Source organism: Acyrthosiphon pisum, chromosome A1 (assembly GCF_005508785.2).
Source record: "Acyrthosiphon pisum isolate AL4f chromosome A1, pea_aphid_22Mar2018_4r6ur, whole genome shotgun sequence".
Lineage (NCBI taxonomy): Eukaryota > Metazoa > Arthropoda > Insecta > Hemiptera > Aphididae > Acyrthosiphon > Acyrthosiphon pisum.
Window position 1 is genome coordinate 2,865,777 of NC_042494.1, and position 26,325 is coordinate 2,892,101.

General features: G+C 26.4%; 2 protein-coding genes across 5 annotated transcripts in view; both read left to right on the forward strand.

Annotated features, from left to right (window-relative positions):
• LOC100164249 (importin-4) overlaps positions 1 to 6,764 on the forward strand; it is a 14,129-nt gene extending 7,365 nt beyond the window's left edge. The window contains exons 7-19 of the mRNA XM_001944093.5: positions 834 to 1,052; positions 1,118 to 1,382; positions 1,463 to 1,579; positions 1,658 to 1,917; positions 1,988 to 2,093; positions 2,154 to 2,232; positions 2,320 to 2,471; positions 3,934 to 4,118; positions 4,446 to 4,613; positions 4,678 to 4,886; positions 5,639 to 5,771; positions 6,171 to 6,351; positions 6,484 to 6,764. Coding sequence (XP_001944128.2) covers positions 834 to 1,052; positions 1,118 to 1,382; positions 1,463 to 1,579; positions 1,658 to 1,917; positions 1,988 to 2,093; positions 2,154 to 2,232; positions 2,320 to 2,471; positions 3,934 to 4,118; positions 4,446 to 4,613; positions 4,678 to 4,886; positions 5,639 to 5,771; positions 6,171 to 6,351; positions 6,484 to 6,596 — 2,187 coding nt within the window. The 3' untranslated portion in view covers positions 6,597 to 6,764. The remainder of the gene's footprint in view (positions 1 to 833; positions 1,053 to 1,117; positions 1,383 to 1,462; positions 1,580 to 1,657; positions 1,918 to 1,987; positions 2,094 to 2,153; positions 2,233 to 2,319; positions 2,472 to 3,933; positions 4,119 to 4,445; positions 4,614 to 4,677; positions 4,887 to 5,638; positions 5,772 to 6,170; positions 6,352 to 6,483) is intronic.
• Positions 6,765 to 10,813: 4,049 nt separating this feature from the next.
• Positions 10,814 to 26,325, forward strand: part of LOC100162181 (serine/threonine-protein phosphatase 6 regulatory subunit 3) — a 16,687-nt gene continuing 1,175 nt past the window's right edge. The window contains exons 1-19 of one of the 4 annotated variants that reach the window (XM_029486491.1): positions 10,837 to 11,064; positions 11,153 to 11,237; positions 11,320 to 11,399; positions 12,432 to 12,708; positions 13,004 to 13,174; positions 13,249 to 13,409; positions 13,472 to 13,588; positions 13,654 to 13,768; positions 14,229 to 14,381; positions 17,050 to 17,166; positions 17,233 to 17,282; positions 18,106 to 18,307; positions 18,368 to 18,546; positions 18,603 to 18,848; positions 18,912 to 19,009; positions 20,385 to 20,594; positions 20,681 to 20,803; positions 20,890 to 21,103; positions 21,697 to 21,824. In XM_029486491.1, the coding sequence (XP_029342351.1) occupies positions 11,184 to 11,237; positions 11,320 to 11,399; positions 12,432 to 12,708; positions 13,004 to 13,174; positions 13,249 to 13,409; positions 13,472 to 13,588; positions 13,654 to 13,768; positions 14,229 to 14,381; positions 17,050 to 17,166; positions 17,233 to 17,282; positions 18,106 to 18,307; positions 18,368 to 18,546; positions 18,603 to 18,848; positions 18,912 to 19,009; positions 20,385 to 20,594; positions 20,681 to 20,803; positions 20,890 to 21,103; positions 21,697 to 21,700 (2,571 nt within the window). In that variant the 5' untranslated portion in view covers positions 10,837 to 11,064; positions 11,153 to 11,183 and the 3' untranslated portion in view covers positions 21,701 to 21,824. Of the gene's footprint in view, positions 11,065 to 11,152; positions 11,238 to 11,319; positions 11,400 to 12,431; positions 12,709 to 13,003; positions 13,175 to 13,248; positions 13,410 to 13,471; positions 13,589 to 13,653; positions 13,769 to 14,228; positions 14,382 to 17,049; positions 17,167 to 17,232; positions 17,283 to 18,105; positions 18,308 to 18,367; positions 18,547 to 18,602; positions 18,849 to 18,911; positions 19,010 to 20,384; positions 20,595 to 20,680; positions 20,804 to 20,889; positions 21,521 to 21,696; positions 21,825 to 26,325 lie in introns of those variants that run through there. The other 3 variants (XM_008187460.3, XM_029486492.1, XM_029486493.1) reach the window with 3 other exon arrangements.

Consider the following 26,325-nt stretch of genomic DNA (forward strand, 5'->3'; position numbering starts at 1 on the left):
CACAAAAAAAAATTTTAAAAAAAAACACATCATTGTAAAATCAATACATTCATCATTTCACTCAGAATCTAAAATAAACTAAAATAACTAAAATTTCAAAAATCTTTGTTGAATTGCACCATGAGAACCAACATATTTTTAAATTATATTACCTAAAGTAAATGCTTACTTGAATATATAGTGAAAATTACAAGTGTACGGTTGTTTATTTTTGAATTATAACAAACAACAAATCTGATTTTTATAATAACTAGTATTATTTTAATTTTCTTTATATTTTTCCAAATTATTTTTTAAAATATTGAGAATTTTCAATTTTCACCCAAAAGCACTAACCAGTTCTAATGTACCATTGAAAACTGTCTTTAAAGTTGATCTCTACCTAATCTCATCTTTAAAATTTCCCACTGTAAATCGTATACATGTACACTAAAGACTAAAAATTACATGGAACATTACATTTATCAGTTCCCCAGAATCTAAATTTTTAAGATTTTAGGTTAGTTGAAGATATGCATATTGTTATGTTGAAGGAAAGATGTTTTTTACGTTTATTTATATATAATAAAGTTTATGTCAAATGATATATATTATACTTTTTTGTGTCGTTTTACTATTATTAAATATTTTATTTGTGTCTTATCCTTATATTACTATTTCTGTTTTACTAGATGTTGGAACTACTGTATTTTTGGTTCTATTTAAATTCCTAATGTATAAATAAAAACAAATATTAAATAGTTGTTTAATTATTATTATTATTATTATTATTATTATTATTATTGACATAATATAATATTAAATTTAAATTTATTTTATTTTAATGTGTTTAGATAAAATTGATTGATGCAGCATACACTACTCAAGACCCTAATGCACTTAAAGCATCTTATACAACAATGGCTTTTGTATCGGATGGATGTTCTGAATACCTGAAAAAGAATTATCTTAAACAATTTGTTACAGCCATTAAAATGGGATTAAATAGTTCAAATGAAACTGTTAAATCTGCAGCTATGTATGCTTTAGGAGAAGTTTCTCAATATGTTCAAGTTAGTATATTTAAGTTTTTATTTTATCAAGTTAATATTAATAATTATGTAATTATTTAATTTAGCCTCAAGTTAGTACGTATGCGGCAGAAATACTACCAGAATTAATGAAAATGTTTAAAGAAAAGTTAATTGTTGAATATACTAAGCCAGAATGTAGTTCTGAAGTGCGTATGATTTTTTATGCTCTTGATAGATTTATTGATAGTATGGAAGGTGGAATTGATGAATATTTACCAGAAATGACTGGTATTGTAATGGATATCATAAGAAATGAAGAGTGTTGTGTTGAACTTAAAGACAAAGCAATTACTATCATGTGTAGCATTGGTAAACTTATTTTTGTTTTAAAGTAAATTAGTTTGATATATGTGTATTAAATAATCACATTAAAAAATGTTTGTATATAGTTAAGTCTGGAGGTGATGCTACGGCCCCTTACTTTATCCCAGTCATGGAAATTCTTGATGCTTATTTAAAACCTGGAATAGATGAAAAACTTGAAACTTTACAGATAATGGTCATTCGTAAGTAGAATTTAATTATTACATATTTAACCTAATAATTAAAAGTATATTTAAATAATTATTTTTTTTATAATTTAGAATTACTATCTGAATTTGCGGTAGCTCTTGATCCTAAAGTATTTGAACCTTATTTGGATATTAGTTTAAAATGTGGTTTGGCTCTATTGCAAGAAGCAAAGGAGGATCAACCTGAGGTCCGTGCAGTATGTTATGGACTTTTTAGTTCTATAGCTAGAGTATCTATTAATCATTTGATACCATATATTGATCTTGTAATGCAACATGTTTTGAAAAGTTTGGACAATAGCTTAATTGCTGATAATAGCTTTAATCTGGAGGTACAAACATATTTATTTATTAAATGAAGCAGTCAGATATTTTTTCATAACAATGTGTTTACATTTTCAGAAAAAAAATTTTAATGCTTATAGTAGTGATGACGATGATGAAGATGATAAGGATGAATCTTTAATAACTGAAGATGACGGCAGCAATGATGGTGATAGTGATGATTGTAAGTAATTGATCTATTTTTTTTTTATTGATATGCAAATTAATCATTAATTTTATTCAGTTGTTTATGTTGATGCACACGTAATGGAAGAAAAAGATAATGCTTGTCAAACAATTGCTCAAATTGCTCAAAGCACTGGGTAATTATTATTTATTAAATATATTATGTCAATATAATTAATTCTCTTATTTGACATTGTAATCTCATCTATTTATATTTAAATTAGAGATCAATTTCTACCCTATTTAAATAATAGCTTTGATGTAGTATCAAAGTTATTGCAAGAAGATGATGAAGACACTATTGATTCTGTACTTGAATTATACGGACAAATTTGTATATATTTTTCAAAGTTACCTGATAATTGTGGCCAAGAGTGTAAGTTTGTTTTCAAATTAAATATTCTTATAATTCATATTCTTAAAATCAATGATCATACATATTATTAAGCTATTGTGATTTATAATATAAATAATATGTATTTGCAGTTTTAATTTCAATTCTTTATAATAATATTATAATCTATTATTATACAACAGCATAGGCGCAATTTAGGTTAAATTTATGGGGGTGCTAGATGTATGTCGACTAAAGTGGTCAGTGTGGGGCTCTGCCCCTGACACCCCCTCCTTTCATACAACTTAATTTTTTACACCTTCGCATTAATCTTAATATAAACAATTACCTATAACATAATACACTTTTATCTTTATTATTATTCTGTACTGTATCCTTTGCATAGGTAATACATGTATTATTATTATTATTATGAAAATGATAAGGTCTTAGAAATATATGTTTCCAAATACCTATAGCATAATAGTATAGTCAATAAAAATGTGATGATGCTATTAAAAATGTTAGGGTGCTAATATGAATTTTGGGGGTGCAAAGCACCCCCCAAATTGCATTTATGTACAACAGATAAATTATTATGTTAACAAATTGAAAGAGCACAAAAAATTAAAAATATATTCAATTCTAAAAAAACAGGTGTTGTTTTTACTCACATTATTCAATTAGTTATTATACGTAAAACTCGGGTGTTTATAACTGCATATTTTTTCGCTTAACCAGAATTATCTCCGAATTTCTTGCTCTACTATTGTCTTCAACACAAAAGTACACATAAAATAGTAAAAAATCAATAATATGTGGTGAAATAGGCAACTTGATATATGATTATGCGGTACCCGCACAATGATCTATTTTAAATTCCGTGGTGCCCGCATGTGTTGTCTTACAAGTGTGTAACATGACAAATTGTAAACTCAGTAGAACAGTAGCTCCGTTAGTTTAAAAATTAGAGTGAATTGACCTCTTATAAAATCTAAAGGTAAGATTATTATTTAGGCAACCTTGTGGGCTCTTTCTATTATATTTTAATTTTAAAGCAAGTTCGTGTATTTTAAGATGTACATACAATTTACAATTTTAAAATACTCATAACTCGCTTTAAAATTCAAATATAATAAAAAGCTCATGAGGTTGCCTAGATAATAATCTTACCTTTAGATTTTATAAGAGGACAATTCACTCCAATATTTAAACTAACGAAGCTACACGTGTTCTGATCAGTGTAAAATTTGATATGTTAAGCACTTGTAAGACAGACACAACACATGTCGGTATGGCGTCTTCTTAATATCTCCTAAAATAATAATTTTTTCATTGGTTTTATGTTAGATCTGTCAACAACAACTAAACTTCAAATAATAATAACTGAAAAAATGCAAGTAGTAGGTTAGGTAAAACTGTGATGAAAATAGAGATCTTTATAATCAGTTTGTCAATATTATAACAAACATGTTAATGAAATATAATAACACTATTTATTTAGCTTTAGAAAAAGCTTTGGAAAGTTATTTGAAATATGGAGAAAAAAAAATACAAGAAGATGGATTTCCGGCTTTAGACTCAATATTTCTTGATGTATTAGCTGATATGTTGAAAGAAATTAAAAATAAGATGATTAAGTATGCTGAACCAATTATGGTACTCGCTAAATCTATATTAGAATTAAAAGTAAGAAAAAAATTAGCTATTTATTTATCAATAAATTATTTTTTTAAACGTTTTTCCTTAAATTAATATGTCAATATAATATGTTACTGACAACATGTACCTACTAATTGTTTTCAGTAAAAACTTGAAAGCATTTTTTATTTGGAATATTATAAAAAACATTTTGTTCAACCTAGGATGTACAAAGTAAAATTTGATAATATACAGTACATATATATTTCAGTACTATTTGTAAATCCCAGCATTAACTAGCTAAACCTAGCTTTATCTAGTGTTCAAGCTTTTTTATCAACCAATATATACAATAATATTTTTGCTTTATTTCAGATTGGTGATGGAAATAACCCTGGTGAGTTGGATGAGCTAGATAGTGAAAACGATACATTACCTATAGAATATGCAGGCAATGTTGTCTCAAATTTAAGTTATGTTCTTCCACCACAAGTTTTTACAGAATATTTTATTTCATTGGTGCCACTGTTAAAAAAATTAATGGTAAATTGAGTAATTTATTATTTTGTCTTGTGTGTATAAATGTGAGCAAATGATTTTTTTCCAGTCAAAAGATTCATCTGATTTATTACGAGCTGCAGGATTAGCTATAACTGGGGAATCTGCAAAAGGCTTAGGAGAAAATGCTAGTGGTTTGTGTGAAGTTATGTTTTCACTCGTACTACCACTCGTTGAAGATGAAGATGATACTGTGAGGAATAATGCTGTATTTGCATTAGGAGAAATTGCATTTTACGGCAAAGAATCTGTATACAAGTTAGTATTTAAATTTAGTTATGCTTTATTTATTTTTAATCTGGAAGGAGTAGCATCAGCGTTTTCCTTTATATTTTCTGGCTTAACTTATACAATTAGAATATTCAAAGTATTAAAAGGACGTTATATCGACATTTGTTGTCTCCATCTTACAAGTGCGTAACATACCAAATTGTACGCTCATCAGATCACGTTTAGCTGCGTTAGTTTAAAAATTAGAGTGAATTGTCCTCTTATAAAATCTAAAGGTAAGATTATTATCTAGGCAACCAGGTTTTTTATTATATTTGAATTTTAAAGCAAGTTATGAGTGTTTTAAAATTGTAAATTGTATGCACATACTAAAATATGCAAACTCGCTTTAAAATTAAAATGTAATAAAAAGCCTATTTGTCTATGAAATTGCTGGATAATAATCTTATTTTTTAAATTTATAGGATTCAATTCACTCTTTATTTTTATACTAACGGAGCTAAACGTGCTCTGAAGTGTATAAAATTTGGTATGTTACGCTTGTAAGACGGAGACAACAAATATCTGTGTAACATCCTCTTAAAACAATTAACTTACATTCTTTTCATTCTGTTTTTTTTTTCAAATAATGTTAATTATATAATATTCGTTACCAAAAATGTTTATTTATCTTTGATCAATAATATCAATTAATGTAACTTTTCACTTTACTGCTTCTCCTAAGTTAACATATTATAAATAATAATAATAATAATAATTTCTTTTCTATAATAATTTAGGTTTTATCCAATAATATTAAATACATTTTCTCAAGTGGTTACTAAAGAACAACGATCAAAAGTATTAGACAATGTTTATGGAGCATTAGCACGTATGATAATTACTAACATTGAAGGAATTCCTCTCGACCATGTAAATATTTCCATGTCACATAAATTGAACACTAATATTTATTTTATTTTATCTGTGTTTAGTAGTTAAGTTATTTTTTTTTATATGGCAAGTTTGAGTTCAATTATTATTGAAATAACAGTTATTTCAATAAAAATTAGTTACTAATTTAGTTTTTTTTTTCTAACAACTGATTACTGAACATCAATATTAATTATTAATTGAATAAAAATGTCATGTTTAAAGACAAGACAGACTTCAGAGTATAGAAATGTATGAAGTGTGAGACAATATTGTGGGTTATAAATGTATAATTTTATAATTTAAAGAACTTTATAGCATCTAAAAAACAGTCTAGTGGTTTTTTAGTGAAAACTGCAATTGCTTGTAAAAAAATATCAATTCAATTATTTTTTAAAGGTGGTACCTGTTATGATCAACTACCTTCCATTACATGAAGACTTTGTTGAAAACTTAACCGTGTTCAAATGTTTGGTATATTTATATGAAGTTGGCAATCAGTATATGGTTTCCATGTTAGAACCAGTGATTAAAGCATCACTGGCTACATTAAATGATAAAAGAAAATATTATGAAGATGGTAATTAACAAAGTGTTATACTAATTCAAAATAACTATAAAATTAATTTAATATGCTCAAGAAATGTTTTACTTACCAGTTATGTTCATTTGTTTGCATTTATTTATAATTTAACTGTTTATGTACTTTTAGATGTGAAAGAAGAGATCATTAAACTTTTGCGCATGTACAAGAGAGACTTTCCAGAAAAATGCTTGTCGTTGACACTTCCTGAAGATTTATCCAAATTATTTAATGAAACATAATTGTAATAAAAAGTACAATGCAATTGTTATTGATCTAATATTTTTTTTATTATTTTGCTTTGAATTGAAAATATTTTGAATTTCAACAACTATATTCCATTATAATAATTATTATTTCTAATATTTTTTTAATGCTTATTAAATTAAAACAGTTTGTTACATTCAAAATTGTAAATTATTAAGTAAACAATAATTTGAGTATTAAATATGTCTATTCAATACCAGTAGTGTGTTAATAAGCGTTGGGTGACTAAATATATTTGGAGGGTGGGTGAAGCCCCACTATAAATTTTCAATGTACCGAATCGTGGAGGACTTCCTCCAACAACCCTCTTTTACCGAATTATTTTAATGAAATAAATATTTAAAAACAAATCATGCCTATGTATCTTAAATATTTTTAAATTACTTGAATATCAAAAGGCCAAAAAATAATTTAAAAATTTTACCATGTACGTATAGAAATTGCTAATATTTGGTGAAAATATCAAAAATCGATTGAGGAGAAATAGTTAATTTAAGCAGGGGCTTTGCACCTGATGAATGATTTATTTGGAATTTAGGTGCTGCATGTATTTGGGTGTTCAAACACCGGAATAAAAAAATTAAACAAATGTTTTGGTGATAACACCGTTATTATTTGGGTTAATATTGGTTGTATGGTTGTTAAGTAGTTCAGAAAAACATAATTTTTTAGTTATTTTTATTTTGAATTGTTTTAGCAAAATGTCCAGATATTGTTATTCTTAAATAATAATTCTAAACAAAATTGAAATAACCACATAAAATATATACAACATTATATATCACATGAAGATTGTAAAATAAAAAATTATTCCGGTTAACCAGAATGTTTTATTTGGCTTTTGTTAATTAGGGTGTTTTGAAAATATCATTCAGGTTATATGGGTTTTGGGTATTAGATTTGTGAAGGGTTTTAAGAGTGCTACGGGTTTAGGTTAATTTGGGTGCAAAGCTTCAATTAAAGGGTGAATAACCAAAGTAATTAAACGCTTATAGAAAATTAATGTGGTTTCCAGTTAACTTTTTTTGTTATAATTAAAAAAACTCGTGAGGAATCTTGCATTAAATTGATAAATCTTTGATAGGTATAAAAAGAAAAAATTTTATGAATTTCCAACTCAAACCAATATGCAAATTGTCGTGGAAAATTAAACACTTATAAAATAATATTGTGACTGTAGGTGACCTATGGCATAATATTAATCAATAAAATTTCGATGGTGTTATAAAAAATTTAGGGGTGCTAAGCACCCCCAAGCATCCCCCAAATTGCGCCTATGTAATCACAGCACGCTATTGAAACTGGTAAACGGAAATGTGGAATGTCGTACGTGTGTATAAGTCGGAGACAACACATCATGCGGGTACCACGTCCTCTTAGAAAAAAATCGGGCACGCCATCATTGTCAAATTAAAAATAGAAGCTTAAAGCTTTACATATCCTGATATCCAAATCAACAATCGTGCATTGGTTTGTTTCGTCAGGCTCCACGAAAACAATTATTATTGCAGTGGTCGTCTAAACAAGTTATGCTTATGTAATTTATTTTATAGTCATTAGATCCATGGCTAGATATATTTTACAATGATTAAATACAAATATTCAAAACCAATATAATATGGACGTGGAATAATCGACTGACAGCAGTTTAAATACTTCCAGTGTGGTTCGATTTAAATAAATAAAAAAAATGTAAAGGTGTTTGATAGCACAAACAAGATTGCTTTGCATCGGTCGGAGCACTTTTTCAATTTAATCAAATACCTGACGAGAATAAACATTTAACACTTTTTTTAAAAATTGTCAATTTTTAATATTAAAATATTATATATATTAAGAAATATACAAATATAATATGGTCCAAACGACGCAAAGTAAACTTGGGAACAAATGCACTTTACCAACCCTTTCAAGATTGTGTAAATTTTTTTACTGGAAACTTATTTTAGAAGTTATAGCCTTGCAATGTTTTTGATTTTATTATAGTCATTTGTTGGGTGAAAAAAATGTTGGTCAAATCAGAATTTGACATTTGGCGCACTAATTTAGTTTTGAAGTTATAGCTAATTGAGGTTTTCAGTTTATATTATTATAACTATAGGGCTAGGAATATTCCTAAAAAATAAAGGACTAAAAACCTACAATAAAGGAATTAAAAAACTGCCAATAATGCTACAAAAAAAAGCATTTTAACCAAGAAAATGCAACTAAAAAAAACTTGAACATTTTTAAGTTTAGCTGAAAAATATTTTTAATATCAAAAAATAATTTATTAAACACATTTTTATATGTTCACACTAAGTAATTCTTAGAACAACTAAGCACAATTTATAAATATTGAAAAAAATAAATTAAAAACCGTTTTATTAAATGTCGATAAATGTTAACGTATTACACTATTACGTAACCACTACTCCCACTCGGTAATCACTTTGACAAAATCTAAGAATCTATTTTCAGAAATATTTTTCGATAAAGCGATAATATTTCACTACGAAATCACGAAATAAGTATATATAATAATACAATTAAAATAAATTAATAAATAATAATTTAGATAAATATATATATAAATGTACTAAAAATGTTAAATATGCGTATAATTAACAAAAATTAATTAAAAAGCTAATAAACTGACAAAAAAGTACCAAAAAAGCATTTATTTACGAATATCATAAGAAAATGCAAAAAAAGCAAAATCAAAATTGCATATTTGAATTCTGTGATGAATGAATCGAATTTTGTTTTTGATTAGCTATGTCCTGTAACACTATGAAAGAAAATTTAAATGCTACAAAATCCTAGCCCTAATTATAACCCATAAATACTCAATATGCTGAACTCTTGCGAAAAAATTGATGTCCGAGTTGCCACACGCTCGTTGCGCTACGACAAAAAAATCGAAAATATCCCTCGATTTTGTTGTGTTAAACCACTTTGGCCTCAGAATTAAACGATGTTGTTAAAAAGCAATTATCTTCATCTAGGTGACAGGCAAATGGTTACCTATAATATATGGCTACATAAAAAAATTAAAATTTGTTACAGGCGCTGCGCGTTGCAGTCAAGTAGCGTTGCGCGTAAGCACATAAACGTAATATCAAAAACTTTGGTAGGCTATAATTTCTAAAATAATAGTTTTCGGTAAAAAAAAATTACACAATTGTTTTGAGCATAAAAAAACAAGTCGTTTGAAAAAAAAATGAAAATCGTGAGGTTGGTAAACTGCATTTTAGCCTAAACTTGTAAACTTATTTCCCAATTTAAACGTCTTTAAATTTTTTAAATTGAACCTTGTGCTTTAATATTTGCCAGTCGTTTGGATGAAAAATATTGGGAGTGTTTACAGGCGCTGATCAGTGGCGCAAATAGGACAAATGTTTACGGGGGCTCGAGCCCCAACACATTTTTTTTTAAATTATAATTTATAGGTACATACTTTTAAGAATGGTAGGTATACTATTATTTTTTGAAGGGGTTTTGAGTGATTTTGGGGGTGCTAAGCCCCCAAGCTCCCAACTATTTGCGCCACTGGGGCTGATAATCATAAGCGTAGATGGGGAAGCAGGGTCTAAGCGGGCTATAGAGTATAGAAATCCCTGGAAATTTGTTTAGCCCCCTATCCCGTAAATTGTTTTTAGTTACATTTTTAGAATATAATATGTTGTGTACCAGAAACATAATAGGTTATAGCTCGCACTTATATAAATTCACAACACTACGCCTATGCTGATACCTATTTGATAAACCTATTATTGAATCTTGGCTATTATACTATTTACAGCTTTATTTTTAAGTTGAGACTTGCGACCATTCACTTAGGGCTTCGATAATGAATACTAAAAAATTATAAATGTTCAACTTTTTTGATAAAATTGTGTTTTTTTTAAGTATATTTCCATAAAAATGCATTATTTTATAATATATAATATGGTATTTTGTATTTTGGTACTAATCTTGAAATGGATTTTTATTTCACGTATATCATTAAATGCCTACAAATTGATGTCTTAATATGCAAATGCACGAACTTACGGTAGTAAAATAGAACAATAGTAGTACGGTACCTATGTCTAAATTAAAAAACATAGAATTAAGCACAATAATTCAATGATGTTCATAAATATTGACACGGACATTTAATTACTTTATATGTGACCACACTGTAACACAATTTACGACCGCCATTTCATGATAGTTGATACGACGTATTTGTTTCTAAATTTTCTCACAATTTTTTTTCTCAAAACATAATGTATTAAATATTAATGTTCATAAATTAGTTTCATAAAAAATTTGTAACATATGTGAGTTTAAGTTATACAATTTTATGTTTAGTAGTGCCTATAAACAATTATCTTCGTTTTATATTGGACGTGCAGGGATTTTCCAAATGTAATTACAATTTTTTTGGAAGTGGTTCATTTAACAATTTCGTTTCAAGTAAATTGTTATCTGTTGTTATTTAATATGAAATAAATTTTTGTGTTAACTATCAATAAGTTTTGTGATTTTATTAATTACTTTTTAGTAAATATTTTATTTGAATTGTAATATTCACCATGTATTGGAAAAATAATCCGGCATCTAATTGGGACTCAATTTTTGACAGAGAGGTAAATTATTATTATGATTTATATTTTATTGTGTGGTTATTATTTTTTATAAATGAGTTGTTTATTTAATTTTATGTTCTAGAATTTGTGCCTCAACGATCTCATGAGAGAACAAAATCTCTTGGAAGAGCTTAAGGGTCAGAACAAAAAACTCATAGACTTGTAAGTACCTATAATATATCGCTTTTCTTAAATTGATAAGAATGTTTTTACACTAAAAATATATTTTAGATTTGATTGCTATTAAACAACTGAATTCTTCTTTAGGAGGTAGAAACACTAAATTAGTATAGGGATTAGTATAATATGCACTACTATGTAGTGTTAATGCACTACATTAGTTTAGGGTTAGTTAACACAGAGTTTGTTTATTGAAATATATATTTTATACTAACTATAATGTTATTTTTAAAATAGGTTAAAAATTAATTTTTTATGATTAAGTTACCTACATAGTGATATAATGAGAAAATCAACTCTAAATTACCTAGTTTGTATTAGGTTTTTATAAATGTATAATTAAACCATTCCAAATTATTTCTATAATAAATAAAAGATACTGCTGATTCTATTGGTTTCATGTTAGGCATTTGATTAGAATATTGACTATTAAATATTTTGTTACTGTGTAATAATACAAATTGTACTTGTTTAAAAAGTATATTAAGAGTATGCTGAAAAAACTATTATATAATTAGAAATATGGATTTTGTGTTGTAATCAATGAGAAACACTGCAAATATTTCTTATAGTTTGAAAATTATGACAACTTCTTTTTATCTTTTAAATATTGTATACAGCCTAACTAAATCATCATAACTTTTTTTCTTTTAATATTTGTTCTTTATAAAGAAAATATTTTCTTATAATTATAATTTCTTTCTATATAAACTTCTTCTATAGTGATATTTTAAAGCCTATCTGTCTTTTCTTTTCTCAATATTCAATAGGTACTTACTTTTATAATAATTATCTAAAAACAGCTATAATAAAAATATTTTGTTATTTGTTATTTTTAATGTTGTCTGAAGATTAGTAAATATAGTATCTATAAATTATTTTGTCTTTCCAAAACCAAAAAAACCTTCATTATGGCCTAACTTTATGTTTTTCAGTTTCTTTATGATATTTGTAAATATATCATTAAATAAAATATTACCTATCTATTGGACTTTATTTTTATTATGTTTGTAGCTTAACAAAGCCTGATATTGCATTGGAATTGGTGCGTCTAGTTACACAAGAACCTCAAGAAAATGAAAACCCTGAAAATCGCTTTGTTTTACCAAACTTAGCTTGTGAAATATTAACTAGCGATATTCAACCTATGTATAATGTTCTTTCACACGAAGAAGAAATTTGGAAATGTTTTTTTAGTTTTCTAGAAGATAATGAACCTCCACTTAATTCATTAATGGCATCATATTTTAGCCGAACTTTATGTAGCCTTATATTAAAAACAGGAAGTCAAGTATGTATTTTGCTAATTTACTCCTATTTATTTTCTAAATTTATTTATTAAAAATATGTCTATGCTTATAAAAATCATAACAATATATACAATTAGACAGTATTAGAAGAATTTATAACATCACTTAAAAATAATCATACTTAACACTTAAATTCTAAGATGTCAGATCTTCAAAATTGTAAATTTTTTCATTTTGTGTCATTAAGTTTATGCTATATTTTAAGATCATAATTATTTTAGCTTTGAAAAATTATTGTTTGATAATTGTTTGTTCATTTAATTTAAAAAAATATAGGATTGGTATACATATCAGTTTAACTGTCTGAAGGCACTTGAAAAAGTAGCAGATAAAGGAAATTTTATAGATTTGTTGCTAAAACATCTCGATACATCTGCAATAATGGATCTCATTATAAAAATATCAACACTTTTAGAAGGTCCTCCTTTAAGAAGTAACATATTCACAGTATGTACAACTATTTTTATAGTTTTTATATATTTTATTTAAAGTCATACAAATAAAATAAATTTTTTTTTCAGTTATTTGAAAAAGAACAACTCATTTTCAAGTTAGTAGATACATTGGATTCAAAAAATCTTCCTGTTAGACAATTGAATGCAGCAGAAATAATTTGTGCTATTGAAGTTGCATCTGAATTACATCCTCTTGAACAAAATCCACTTGTTATTTCAATTGAATCGTAAGGATTTTTGTTGTTAGTTTTTTGAGGACTTTAAATAAAATGAATGTTTAATTGATTAGACCAGAAACTATAAATACAGTGTTAGTGAAAATGTTTGGCCAAAATGAGAAGACTGAGAGCACATTATTGGGCGGAATTTCGATACTGCAAACTTTGTTAATGGCAACTAAATTCAAGTTAGACACATGATTTTAATAATAATTGATTATAAACATTATACTAATATTTATTTTCTCATCAGAGGTGAAGATTCTAATGAAGTATATAACAAAAAGCAATCGTTGGCCGAGATTTTGTATATTACAATTTTACCATTTTTAGAACATATTCACAATGTTTTGTTGATTCCTCCTAAGGTTTAAATTAAAAATTTTTTATTTTCAAAAAAATATAACAAACTATGGTCCACAAGTATCCATACTTGCTGATTAGGATAAATAAACATGATGAAATTTATTCTTATATTAATTTTTATTTTTTTTGTAATATCTAATTCCATTACAAAAAAAATAATGGTAAAGCTATTAATTTATTAATTGATGGAATGTACATTAACACGGTTCTAACCTAATACTGGTTGTAATCTAAAAAAGTAAAATTATAATAATTCTCAATGCTAGAAAATAATTACTTTAAATTTATAACTTAAAAGAAACTCATATACATATTAAGAATCTAATAACTTTTATTAAGTTTTATTCATATTAGATTTCTAAACTAATCTTAACCTTCTTAAACTTGACTTTTGGACCATTGTTTTACAAGTTGTATATCAATTATTTATACTTAAAAAGTTCTAATATTATTTTAATTTAGATCGAAAGTTTAGAATGTATGGGAAATGTGATTGAAAAACCTTTTGGTAATGTACGTTTGCAAATTGTGAGATTGATAAGTTCATTACTAAGCATGCATAATCAACAAATAAATGAACGATTTGCTCAACTTAATACAATAAAAGTTCTTCTAGTAAGTATTAATTTTAAATATATTATATTCGACTAATATAATCTATACATATAAAAATGGAGCTACGAGAATGGCTGGTCCGATTTGGCTCAATTTTTTTTAAGATTTTCGTTATTGCCAGGAGAAGGTTTTTATGAAAGAAAATTTTAGGAAAATCCACCGGAAAAGTAGGAAAACTAGATGTAAAAAATTGTATTATATATTGATTGCTATTGGTTATACGGGTGTGTTTGTTGATTTTTAATTGTTATTTTTTGTCAATATAATATATATATATATATAAATGAATGTTTGTGTGTAGAATAGACCACTGGGAAGCAGACAGGATAATTTAAAAGTGGTTAAATTTGGTTTTTTTTTATTCGTCTGATATTAGTATGGTTAAGTTAGGTTAGGATTTTGTATTATTTGATTATATTAATCCACCATAAGTGGAATACGACAAACTTGGTGTAACTTTGATACTTTAGAGTTAAATCATACACTTACGTACAAACAGCACGTGGTCTACGATTTACCACAGGTAGATTGCCTATCTGATAATATACTGCTGCGAATCAGAATTTTTTTATTCCGGGCGACGGATAAGTTAAGATAAATTTTGAACACCATACACCTTATATTAGCAAATTGAACAAAGTATGAGTCATATAAAATTAGTACATTTAACGGGCAACGAAGTGCACATATTCAGCTAGTATTTATATATTTTTGATTCACTTTGACAACTTTGTTGCTGTGGGTATTATTAATTCATATTATTTTAAATTATATACTTATACTGTTAATAATATTATGTTCTATATAATATAAATTAAAAGAACAAACTCAATATCATGCACAAAATATATATGTATATAATTTTAGTAACTAATATTTGTTTTAAGTTTTTACTTTTTACAGTTAACTTTTTATTTTACTAAATTTAATTTGTTTAATGCATATCTATATGGGTTTTAAGTTTGTGTATCAGTTAAGTTATTAATCTATTTTTTTTTTTTAAATCATGGATGTTTACTGTATTGTAGGTGCTCAGCTGAGGAGTACCTTGTCTCACTTTATTTTTCTTGTAACATAACAAGGACCTTCCACAATAGCTTAAACTTATTTTGAAAAAAATAAATTGCTCATCTATTATAATATTATTTCATATAATATTACTAGCTGTTATTAACTTATAAGTCAATACCGAAATACTAATATACCATTGAATGTTATGATTAGGTTTATGTTTTATAGTATAAATATATTGAAATTAACTTAAATATTTTTAAAACTTCATTATGTATAGTAAATAGTAATAAACATACACCTGGCCTATAGACAGCAATTGGTAACGGTAGTAGTCGACAACTGACAACCAATCACAGTGCAACTTTCTCTCGCCAGGGAGGTTGGACGTTCTGGCGGCTCAGTTGCAATTGCCAAAGTGGGGAAGGTTATTCTGAATAGAGTGTAGTAAATTGCAAGCCTTACCTATTAAAATTTAAAATTAGATACATTTATTATTTTTTTTTCAAAATAACTTACAAATTTTCTTAATTTTTAAAATGTTTTCAGTAACATTGGGTATTTAAATGTTGAAATGTGTGATAAGGATAACGATTTGTCAACAAATAATTTTTGTTATTTCGTTGATATTCAAAAATGAATTGTAAATTAAAACATTTTACTGTTACTTAAAATATCATTTTCCCAACATAAAAAAATATTTAAATAAATTTTAGGCTATTTATATCACAATCCTATTCACTCTGTTATTATAAGGTAGCTCTCTTGATATTGACTTATAAGTACTAAACTTATACCTATTAATATACACCCATATAACATAATACTATAATAATTACAATTGATAAAATTTAATTCAACCTACCATTTTATAATAGAAAAATGACTTACTGATAGGTATTAACATAAATAATTTATAATAAATCCTTATATTTATTGGCTGACGCGTGCCTGTTCAGAACCACTTTTTGTATGTAATGATTTATTATTAAATTCAAATTTAACACTGTAATCTACTTAATAACGACGTATACTCGAAATCTACTATATAGAATAATAACTTCCCAGCAAAATAATTTGTACATCTTGTGATTTTAAGAAATTCTGTAAAAATTCTAACTTTAGGTACTCATTAAAAATTATTGTTAACATTTTTAATTTTTCATGCCAATAAATAGCTTCAAATGAAATACATTTTTGAAAAATTAATATTCTGTGAAATATTCTCATATAAAGATATGGTGAAAATCTAAAGTAGATACAATTATTCTTTTTAGAGTTATACCAATAACACTAAATCAATTTTGTTGAAAACTGATTCTGTGTAAAAATTTCCATTTTCCCTCAATATGTTTTCCTTGGCAGTCTTGTAAGCTACTAAGAATTTTCTTCTTTTGAAGCCTCCGAAGCACCATATAGTTTCACTTTCTTATTAGAAAAAATGCTGAAGTAAAAGTGATAATAGATACACAAAATAAAAACACACATCATCCTAAAATCAATAAATCCATAAGACCGATTTCTCCGAATTTAAACTATTATTATGTTAATTTTATTGAATCTTTATATTTTGGAAGTCTTTTAGATTATACTGTATGAAAGTTAAAAGCTTAAAATTTATTATTAGCTTATTAATAAACAATTTATTGAATTTCAGGATTGTTTCTTTTGTTATGATTTAAATAATTTTCTGCATACTCAAGTAGTTCAATGCTTTCATGAAGTTATGTGTTGTAACCATTCAATTGCTGAAAACAGTACATTTATAGCTCATGTAAGATGAATCATATATAAATTATAATTATTATGTATTATATACTGATGCCACTTTTTTGTATAGGTTATCAAAGATTGTCAATTAATTGAATCTATTCTTGATAATGAGAAAAGGTATGTGTCAATTAGATATTAAGGTATACAAATTACAAAATACAAACTCTCTTTTATGTATAACTTTTGTTGTTTATACTTTTAGAAAGTAATAGAAGTTTTTTAGAACATACATTTTTTTGACAATCGAATAATTATAAACTTGAAAAGTAGAGCATTATTTATTTATAAATGAATACATATATATATTTTTTTTAATTTTACCTAATTCCCTAAATAATTAACATATATTATTATGTGTACAATTTATTGAATAATATTGAATATTGACTATTATTTATTATGCTTTGCTTTAAAATTGAAACATTGAAAATAAACTTCTTATATTATTATCAATTAAGTTTTTGTTCTTAAATTTGAGATTAAGATATTTTACACAAACTTAATCTTTAATCAATAACTTCGCTTTGGAAGTCTAGCATTAGATTAGTGTATTAAGATTTAACAATGTAATTATCTATTGAACCATCAAAATTTATTTTTTCTAAATATCAATTACTATATTTTTGGGTGAATAAGTATATCTATAATTTGTCAAGTTACAAAAAAGAAAAAAAAAATAACTCAAATCAATTTTGCTAAAAATGATTATGCTAGGAATTCCTCTATAATTTTTTTACCTTATGGATTGTAATAATTATATTTTATATAAAATACATGTATATAAAAACAGGTAAATTATAAACATATATTTTAAGACCACATACATATCTATTTTTTATTCATGTATAACTGCAACTCTGATAATCCTTTCTTATTGGTAAAATAAACACATTCCTCATATTAAAAAAAAAAGGTTTAATGTAACATTTTTGTTGTTTAGTATTCAACCAGGAAAGAAAAGAAAAGGATACATTGGTCACTTAGCAACAATTGCTAAAAGCTTACATAACACTGAAGCTTTTTACTCTGATCATTTCAGAGGAATAATTGTAAATACATTAGATAGTGATATTGTTAGTCGGTGGGATTCTTTTACATCTACTACATTAGAAGATAATGAAGAAAGAATTTCTACTTGTTTGGTAAGTTATGACTTCATTTATTTATGTAATATACTATTTTGTAAATATGTGTATTTTAAGGGAGGGATTCATCCTCGAGAAGAAAAAGCATTAGATGATAGAAAAGAAATGGAAGAAGATGAAGCTATTTATGGGCGACCTGAAACAGAATTTAATATTAATGACAATCAGCTTGGGGTATCTAGAGTTGATATAAACTTTGATGAAGACGACGACGACGATGATGATGATGATGATAAGTAAGTTGGATTTTAAAATGTATTATAATTGTTCAATTTTTATTACTTTTTTTTAGGGATTCAATGGAAATGCAAGCTGAAATGTTTAATCGTATGTGTTCAGTAAGGTCATCAGAAATGATCATTGATGATGAACCCGAATGCAAAAACACAAATAACGATCAACCGGGTGCTCTAGGCTTATTTAATAATCAACTTTGGAAGGATTCTGATTCAGATTCATCTAAATTGGATTATGGAGTTAACATTTTTAACAGCTCTTATGACAAATCAGAAAATTTAGTATCTAAAGATTGTAATTTGTAAGTTAACTATACTAAGTTTTCCTTAAAATGCACTTATAAACAAACACATTTTTTTTAAAGGTATTGGTCCCAAGAAACCTCTGATTGGGAAACTTTTAGGTCTCAATTAAAAGCAAAACCATCAAGTGAGATGAAAATTGATAATAATGCTATTAATAGTAAGTATTTTTTTTAAAATAATTATAACTTATAACATGGAAAATGATACTTAAAAAGAGTTTAAATGTTAGATACATTTTTGTAATCTTAAAAGTCATGATAATTTAATGTGAAATCCTTATGTAGCATATTATTATGTCAGTAATTAGTGGGCTTTTTCAGCGATATCGATATCGTGAACTTTTTTTTAGAAATTTAGGTATCGATAATCGTAATATATTGCACAATATATCGATAATCGTAATATATCACATGATATATATTAATAATTGGTGTACAGCAAGCTGAACTGATTTTAATGCCAAAGCTCTTGAATAATATATTTTAAAACAATTAATTGTTAACTAATACCTACTAGTTACTACCTAGTGTCCTAGTACTTAGTACCTAGTCAATTAAGTATTGACAATTATGCAGTGTTTGTCAAGTTCCTTATAAAAAGGAATTTGTTCCGTTCCTCGTTCTTTTTTTAAAAAAAGGAATTCGTTCTGTTCCTTGTTCCTTAAAAAAAAAGAATTCGTTCCTTTGTCGTTCCATTGGAAAATAAACGAGTTCCTTTTTGAGTTCCAAATAAAATAAAAATTCTTATTTAATCATTTATGTTTTTTTTTCTCGATTTATGCATACTTCTTTAATTTTTATTTATAATATATAACTACAAGTAGGTTATATTATAGTAATATATTATTATATATTTTGAGATTTTCTTCAAAATTAAATTTTGGCTAATTAGCAATAAACATTATACACATTAAAAAATATATCTTAATTTAAATATTTACATACATATCTGTGTAAATTATTGGAACTAGAAAGGAACGATCAATTTTGTCATTTTTCCTTAAAAAAAAAGAACTAGTTCATTTTCTTGTTCTTTTTTTTTAAAAAGGAATTCGTTCGTCGTGCCGTTCTTTAAAAAGGAATTCGTTCCAGGAATCCGTTCCTTCCAAACAGTGCAATTATGATAGTCATAGAGATATCGGAATATCAATATATCGATACCAAAATTTTTGTTGATATCGCGATTCAATATCGCACAATTCAAAACGATATCAATATTCAAAAATATATCGTTGAAGAAGCCTAGTAATTAGTATTAGTCATTACTAATTAGATTATATTTACACTTTTTTTCTCAGTTTTTGAAACTTTAGACGTACTAGAGTTCTATAGTACTCTTTTCAAGATAAGAAACACAGTTGGCAGCCAACTTGTGCGCAGGAGCGCGGCAATTCTACATGGCAGGTATATAGATAGTTAACTTTGTGGGGGGTGACAAAAAGGTGTTACCTGACTGCCGCCAACTGTGTTTCTTAACTTGAACAGAGTGTAGTATGTAGATTTATGATTTAAACCCTAACTTTGGATGTTAAGTTTCAGGTGGTTTTTCTTCAAGCCCTTGGGGAGAAAATGTTACAGAACCTACACCTAAATTAGAAACTGGTTGGGCTAATTTTGATTCAAGTTTTGGTGAGCCATTGGTGGCTAATGGTGATCCAGTAATTGATCATGAATTGTTTCAAGATATTACTCCACCAATTGTGTTGCCTGAAAATGCAACAATGTCAATAGACAATTTGATACGTAAGAATTAGTGTAAACTGTAAAATATGTTTAAATTAATTTGATGTGTGTAACTTAACCCATATGGTTGTATGTTATTGATTTAGACTCACGTTTGGAAGATCAAGAGACTAATGGTGATCTAGTAATTGATCATGAATTGTTTCAAGATATTACTCCACCACTTGTGTTGCCTGAAAATGCAACAATGTCAATAGACAATTTGATACGTAAGAATTAGTGTAAACTGTAAAATATGTATAAATTAATTTGATTTATGTAACTTTACCTTTATGGTTGTATGTTGTTGATTTAGACTCACATTTGGAAGATCAAGAGATGACTGATAAAACAAATGATGATTTACTTGCATCAAATACATCTTTATCTGATCAATTACCCAATGATGTACCATTGGCAGGCATTTCTCCAAAACCGAGTGTAAAGGATTTGCCTATTGCCCCAATTATATCAACCACTTCAGATACGTCTTTAGTTGATAATTCACATGATGTGAATTCTGTAGATAGGTAATGGTCATTTAAAGCCTTAAAACCTTCTTAATGGCATTATAATATTTTTAAAAACAAAAATTATAAATTATGATTTTTATACACTTTTTTATTATTAATTTATACATAAATTATGATCAATAGTCATCTGCGTATATGTTTTCAAAAGTGTCCGTCCGTTTTTATATATGAAACATCAATATTTATCATAAATCTATTCATTCTAAAAAATAAAACAAACAATTTTATTGAATAAAATGTACTCATACACATAATTAAATTATTTATACAATTTTTTTTTTATTGAAAGACTACTTGTTACCTATGTAATTATTTATTTTCAGTGTGTTTAGTTTAGTGTTTGAATTACAGGGATCATAAGTATAATTTTTAAATATTTTTGTTAAATTCTATAAAGTATGATTACAAATTAAATATATTTAATTATTCTTTATGAATTCGAAGAAGAAAAAAATCATCAACTATATAAAAACCCACCTATATAAAATATATGATACACTTCTTCGAAATCTAAGTTTATTTATTATGTTACTGTAACAAGTTATTATATTATATTTTACGTATATAATATATATGTTTTTTTTTTATAGTTGACTTTGTTATATTATCAGTTATCATGGTGCATGTTTCGAATTATACAAATGTGTTGAGTTTGTTGTGTATGTATGTATGTATGTATGTATGTATGTATTCAAATATATAACACATTATGGTAAAATTATTTTTATTTTTATTATTATTACTATTATTATTATTATTATTATTATTATTTATTAATTATTATTATTTTTTTAAAATTTGAATGGTTACTGGATATAATATGTTTGATGAGAAGATCGTACAAAAACTTTTACTGTGATATGGATATCCATGTTTGTGAAATATAAGTTATACATTATTATACTCAGTTAACTGTTATTTCTTTAATAACTGATCATTGTCATTTAACACAAACCCATATTTATTTTGTGAAAAAAAAAATAGAAATAATAAATCTAGCACCCAATTATTTGATTTAATAATTGAAATATTATTGATCATAAAATATTTATTTTTATTAAATTTGAATATAAATTGGTTATATTAATATTTTTGTAATTTATTATGCAATGATATTTTTTAATGCAAGTATGATCTATAGTTTGTTTTTCTTGTAGCTTTATGTTACTAATTTTATTGTTTAGAATTATTTTTGCTTTTGATTATTGAAATACATAAATAGTTAATTCTGTTAGTATTTTCTATATTTTAAATGCTTACAGTTTTTTTTTCAGTTTCCATTCCTACATGAATGTAAAGTGTTGAACGGTATCTAGATAAGAGTTTTGCTCTGTACTTTAACTGCACTTATAAATACCTATATACACATGATTTATAATCATATTTACTTATAATAAATATAAATAATATACTTGCATACGGCTACATTGAACATTATATATCTTATTTTGTTCAAAACTATAATTTTAAAACCTCTAAATTGATTTTTAGGGAAATAATTAGATAACCACCTCAACGTGGATATTATGCAAAAATAAGTTCATCCACCATTTAAACTAATACACCGAAAATACATAATTCTGTTCTTATGTTGTTCCATTATAATTTATATAAATAAGAAATATGCGTTTATACGATTCGTTGACAAATTTGTACAAATACTCGGAATAATCGTTAAATTACATGAATAGTTACATGGAGTCATGGCCTCATGGGCGCAAATCCATTAAAATTTCTGGTGGGGGGGGGGACCAACATTTTTAACATCAATGTGAGTGGAGGGGCTAAGTTGTAGACTATTAATCCAATAGGCAATATGGCTATGTTCGTGTATTTCACGAATATAATAATAAATAATATATATTTCTTTTTTTATAGTGTCAATTTACTGACAATTTACGAGAAGGTGACTGGTGAATAACGAATACCGAATATTTGTAGAATTACTCTAGGTATTAGTTTGTTTCCACCAGGAACCGATGTAGGCATGTAGCGAATATTCGTTTATTAGGTACTTAAGTAGTAAGTAGGTACACGAGTCGTGACTCGTGGGGTTGTAATTTTTGAGAAGGAGAACGCTTAACACGTTGATTGTTTAATACCTACCTACTTTAGTACAGTGACTACAGTGACTGTCGATTATCGTTGCGGATTCCCTATTGCCACACCAAAAATACGACTGGTGACCCGACGGTACAATACCATGTGATCCATTTAAGTGCCTACTGCCTCCACTCATTATTTTATAAAATTTCAACTTTTTTTAAAATATTATTTTTATATAATTTGATTTCATTTAAAAACTACTCGTTTGAATCATCCCAAATAGTGTTTGTTTCGTATTCTGATGCAGTATATTATTAAGAGTATTTCAATGCATAAAAGTCAAATTTCGGAGAATTAGTTCTATGATTATAACTTATAAGTAGGTACTTAAAGTTTAGATAAACGGAGTAGTCGAAAACATTTTGCGGAGATACCCCTGTTGTACCACCCGCCATTCCGCTCATCATAACAATGCTTATAAATTATAACTAACGAACTTCTTGTCCAAAATTTTATCTTTGTATATAAATATAGTCCAAATAATGTTATGCTTCGGAAATTGGAATACGAAATAAATAATGTGTATGGTGTTATTTAAAAGAGTGAAAACTTTAAAAGAATAAGTAGGTATAAAATTTTTTTTTAGAAATGTTTTGAAATTACTACAAATTATTCTCAAAAAAGTTAAAACTTTCCGAAATAATGAGTGTAGACACTTTGTTTTCTTTCTCTGACCCAGAGTAACGCATATCAAATTTACGTTTAACAGAAGACTCATAAGCGTAAATAGTGTTTGAAATTTGGGGGTTGTGGTTTAGGTCAATACTTGATACTCTATGAGTTATGATGTTTTTAAATTATAGTAGTGAAATCATTAGTTTTTTTTTTTTTTGGGGGGGGGGGGGCTATATAAATTCTAGAAGGCTAAGCCCCTCCATTCCTATTTGCGCCTATGGTAGAAGTGTAGAACCAACCATGTGTTATTACCTATTACTTTTAAAATTAGAGTAAATTTCATACATTATTAAACTTTAAGTGAGGAGGACCTACAAACGTATGATATAGCTAATTTTCGCTCACTAGTTTCAATAGTGTGCTGTTAGTTTTAATATTAGAATGAATTGGCCTATTATCAAACTTTTAGGTATGAACATTATCTGTTCTTAAACGTCAGCTTTCATTCGATATTTTAATTTTCAAGCAAGATACGAGCATCTAAGATAGGCTATATAGGCTATATAGGCTATAAAGATGTTGCATCTTTCATTCGTTTTATACAGTCAGACCCATTTCTTATTAGAAAATTAAAATATCGAAAAAATTGCCAACGCTTATAGCAGGGTACATATGTATATTATAAACCTACTATTTTTTCTTATTGTATATTTTATTATCAATGGCGATTGGTGGTATTTTTAGATTCTGAGCGGAGCGATGAATGTATTGATTTTGCAATGTTGTGTGTTTTTTTTTGTCTGTCATCACCTTTTAGGACAGTAAAAATGCTTAGATTTTCTTCAACAGTATCTTTTCTGATAGGAAAGTGAATCTAGTTGGTACTTTGGGGGGAGGGTGGTTAAACTTAATGGTTTTCAAAAGCGCAGGGGAAAAGAAAAGAAAAATTAAGGAAAAATGGGAATTTTTACGCAAACTCTGTTTCGAAAAAATCGATTTTGGTTTTTGGTGCAACTCTTAAAAAAATTACCGTAGGTACATGCAATTTAGACTAAATGTTTATATTAACATTTTCTATACACCATACAATTTTGAAAATAATTCGACTTTTTATTTCAAATTTTAATTTTTTTAGTTTTAATTTTTTATGAATTATACCTATCTATAAAATTTTATTTGTTGGGTAAAAAAGCGTGAAATTTGTATGCTAGGCTCCTGATATATTATTACAATAGCAGTTGAAATACATAGCCACACATTTTTTTTATAAGGAATTAAAGATTTGAATTTTGACAACATTTATCAAATTTAAAATTTAAAAAAATGTAAAGAATCTTCAACTTTTATAGCTAAGGATTGAAAAAAGGTTACTTAATAATTACTTTATTCACAATAATATCATCAACTCAATCATACTTAATAATATATATCATAGCCCATAGGCCGATTAACCGTCTTTGCTCAGAATCGTTTTTCATATACATATTTACATAAACATATTTCATTTACATATTTAATACATAGGCACAATTTTTTTTTATAAGCATTTTGACAAAGTTTATCACACTTAAAATTTAATAATTATTTTGTAGTTAAAAATTTATAAAATGTATTTTAACTACTTACATATTATTTTCAATAATCCTGTTTCTTTTAAGATCATAACAATGATCTGCATTGCATAAATATTGTTTTATATTTGTATGAAACTCTAAACTATTATAGATAATGGTACGGAACACTTCGTGCGAAAGTCCGAATCGCACTTGGCCGGTTTTTTTTTTTATAAATATCGATAAAATCTCATTTGTTGGGTAAAAAATCGTGAAAATTTACCTAATACAAGACTTGATATATTGTTATAATAACAGTTGAAAAATATTAAAAATATATAGGCACAATTTTTTTTAAAGTTCGAATTTTGACAAAATGTATAAAATTTTAAATTTTATAATTATTTTGTAGTTAAAAATGTATAAAATGTTCAACTTTAGGAAGTTGAGCTAAGCTAGGATTGAAAATTTGAAACGAGGTTCCATGTAAATAGATTATATATTAATTACTTTATTCACAATAATATCATAAAATATACTTGGTAATATCATAGGCTGACTGATCGTTTTCGCTCAGAATCGTTTTTCTTATACAATGATATTATATCATTGAATTCAAATTTAATACTTTTGTTGGCGCACCGATGCGGAACTAATGTGAAATACCTCTTTAGCTGGCCGCAACGACACTCGCGTTCTGATTACCGAAGGATAACGGGAGTGCCCAAGGAACGGATTACAATAAAAATAATTGAAAACCCAAAATTAGTTGGTATGTGCATAGAGCACTGAACAAAACGTAATATTTTACATATATAAAGAACAACATCTGTAATAATAAAACAGGGGGGTATGATCACACCTTACAATATCCTAACTAAGGGGATGGAGAGATGCACAGTATAATATATAACAACATACAAAGGTAAATAACAATCTTATCTG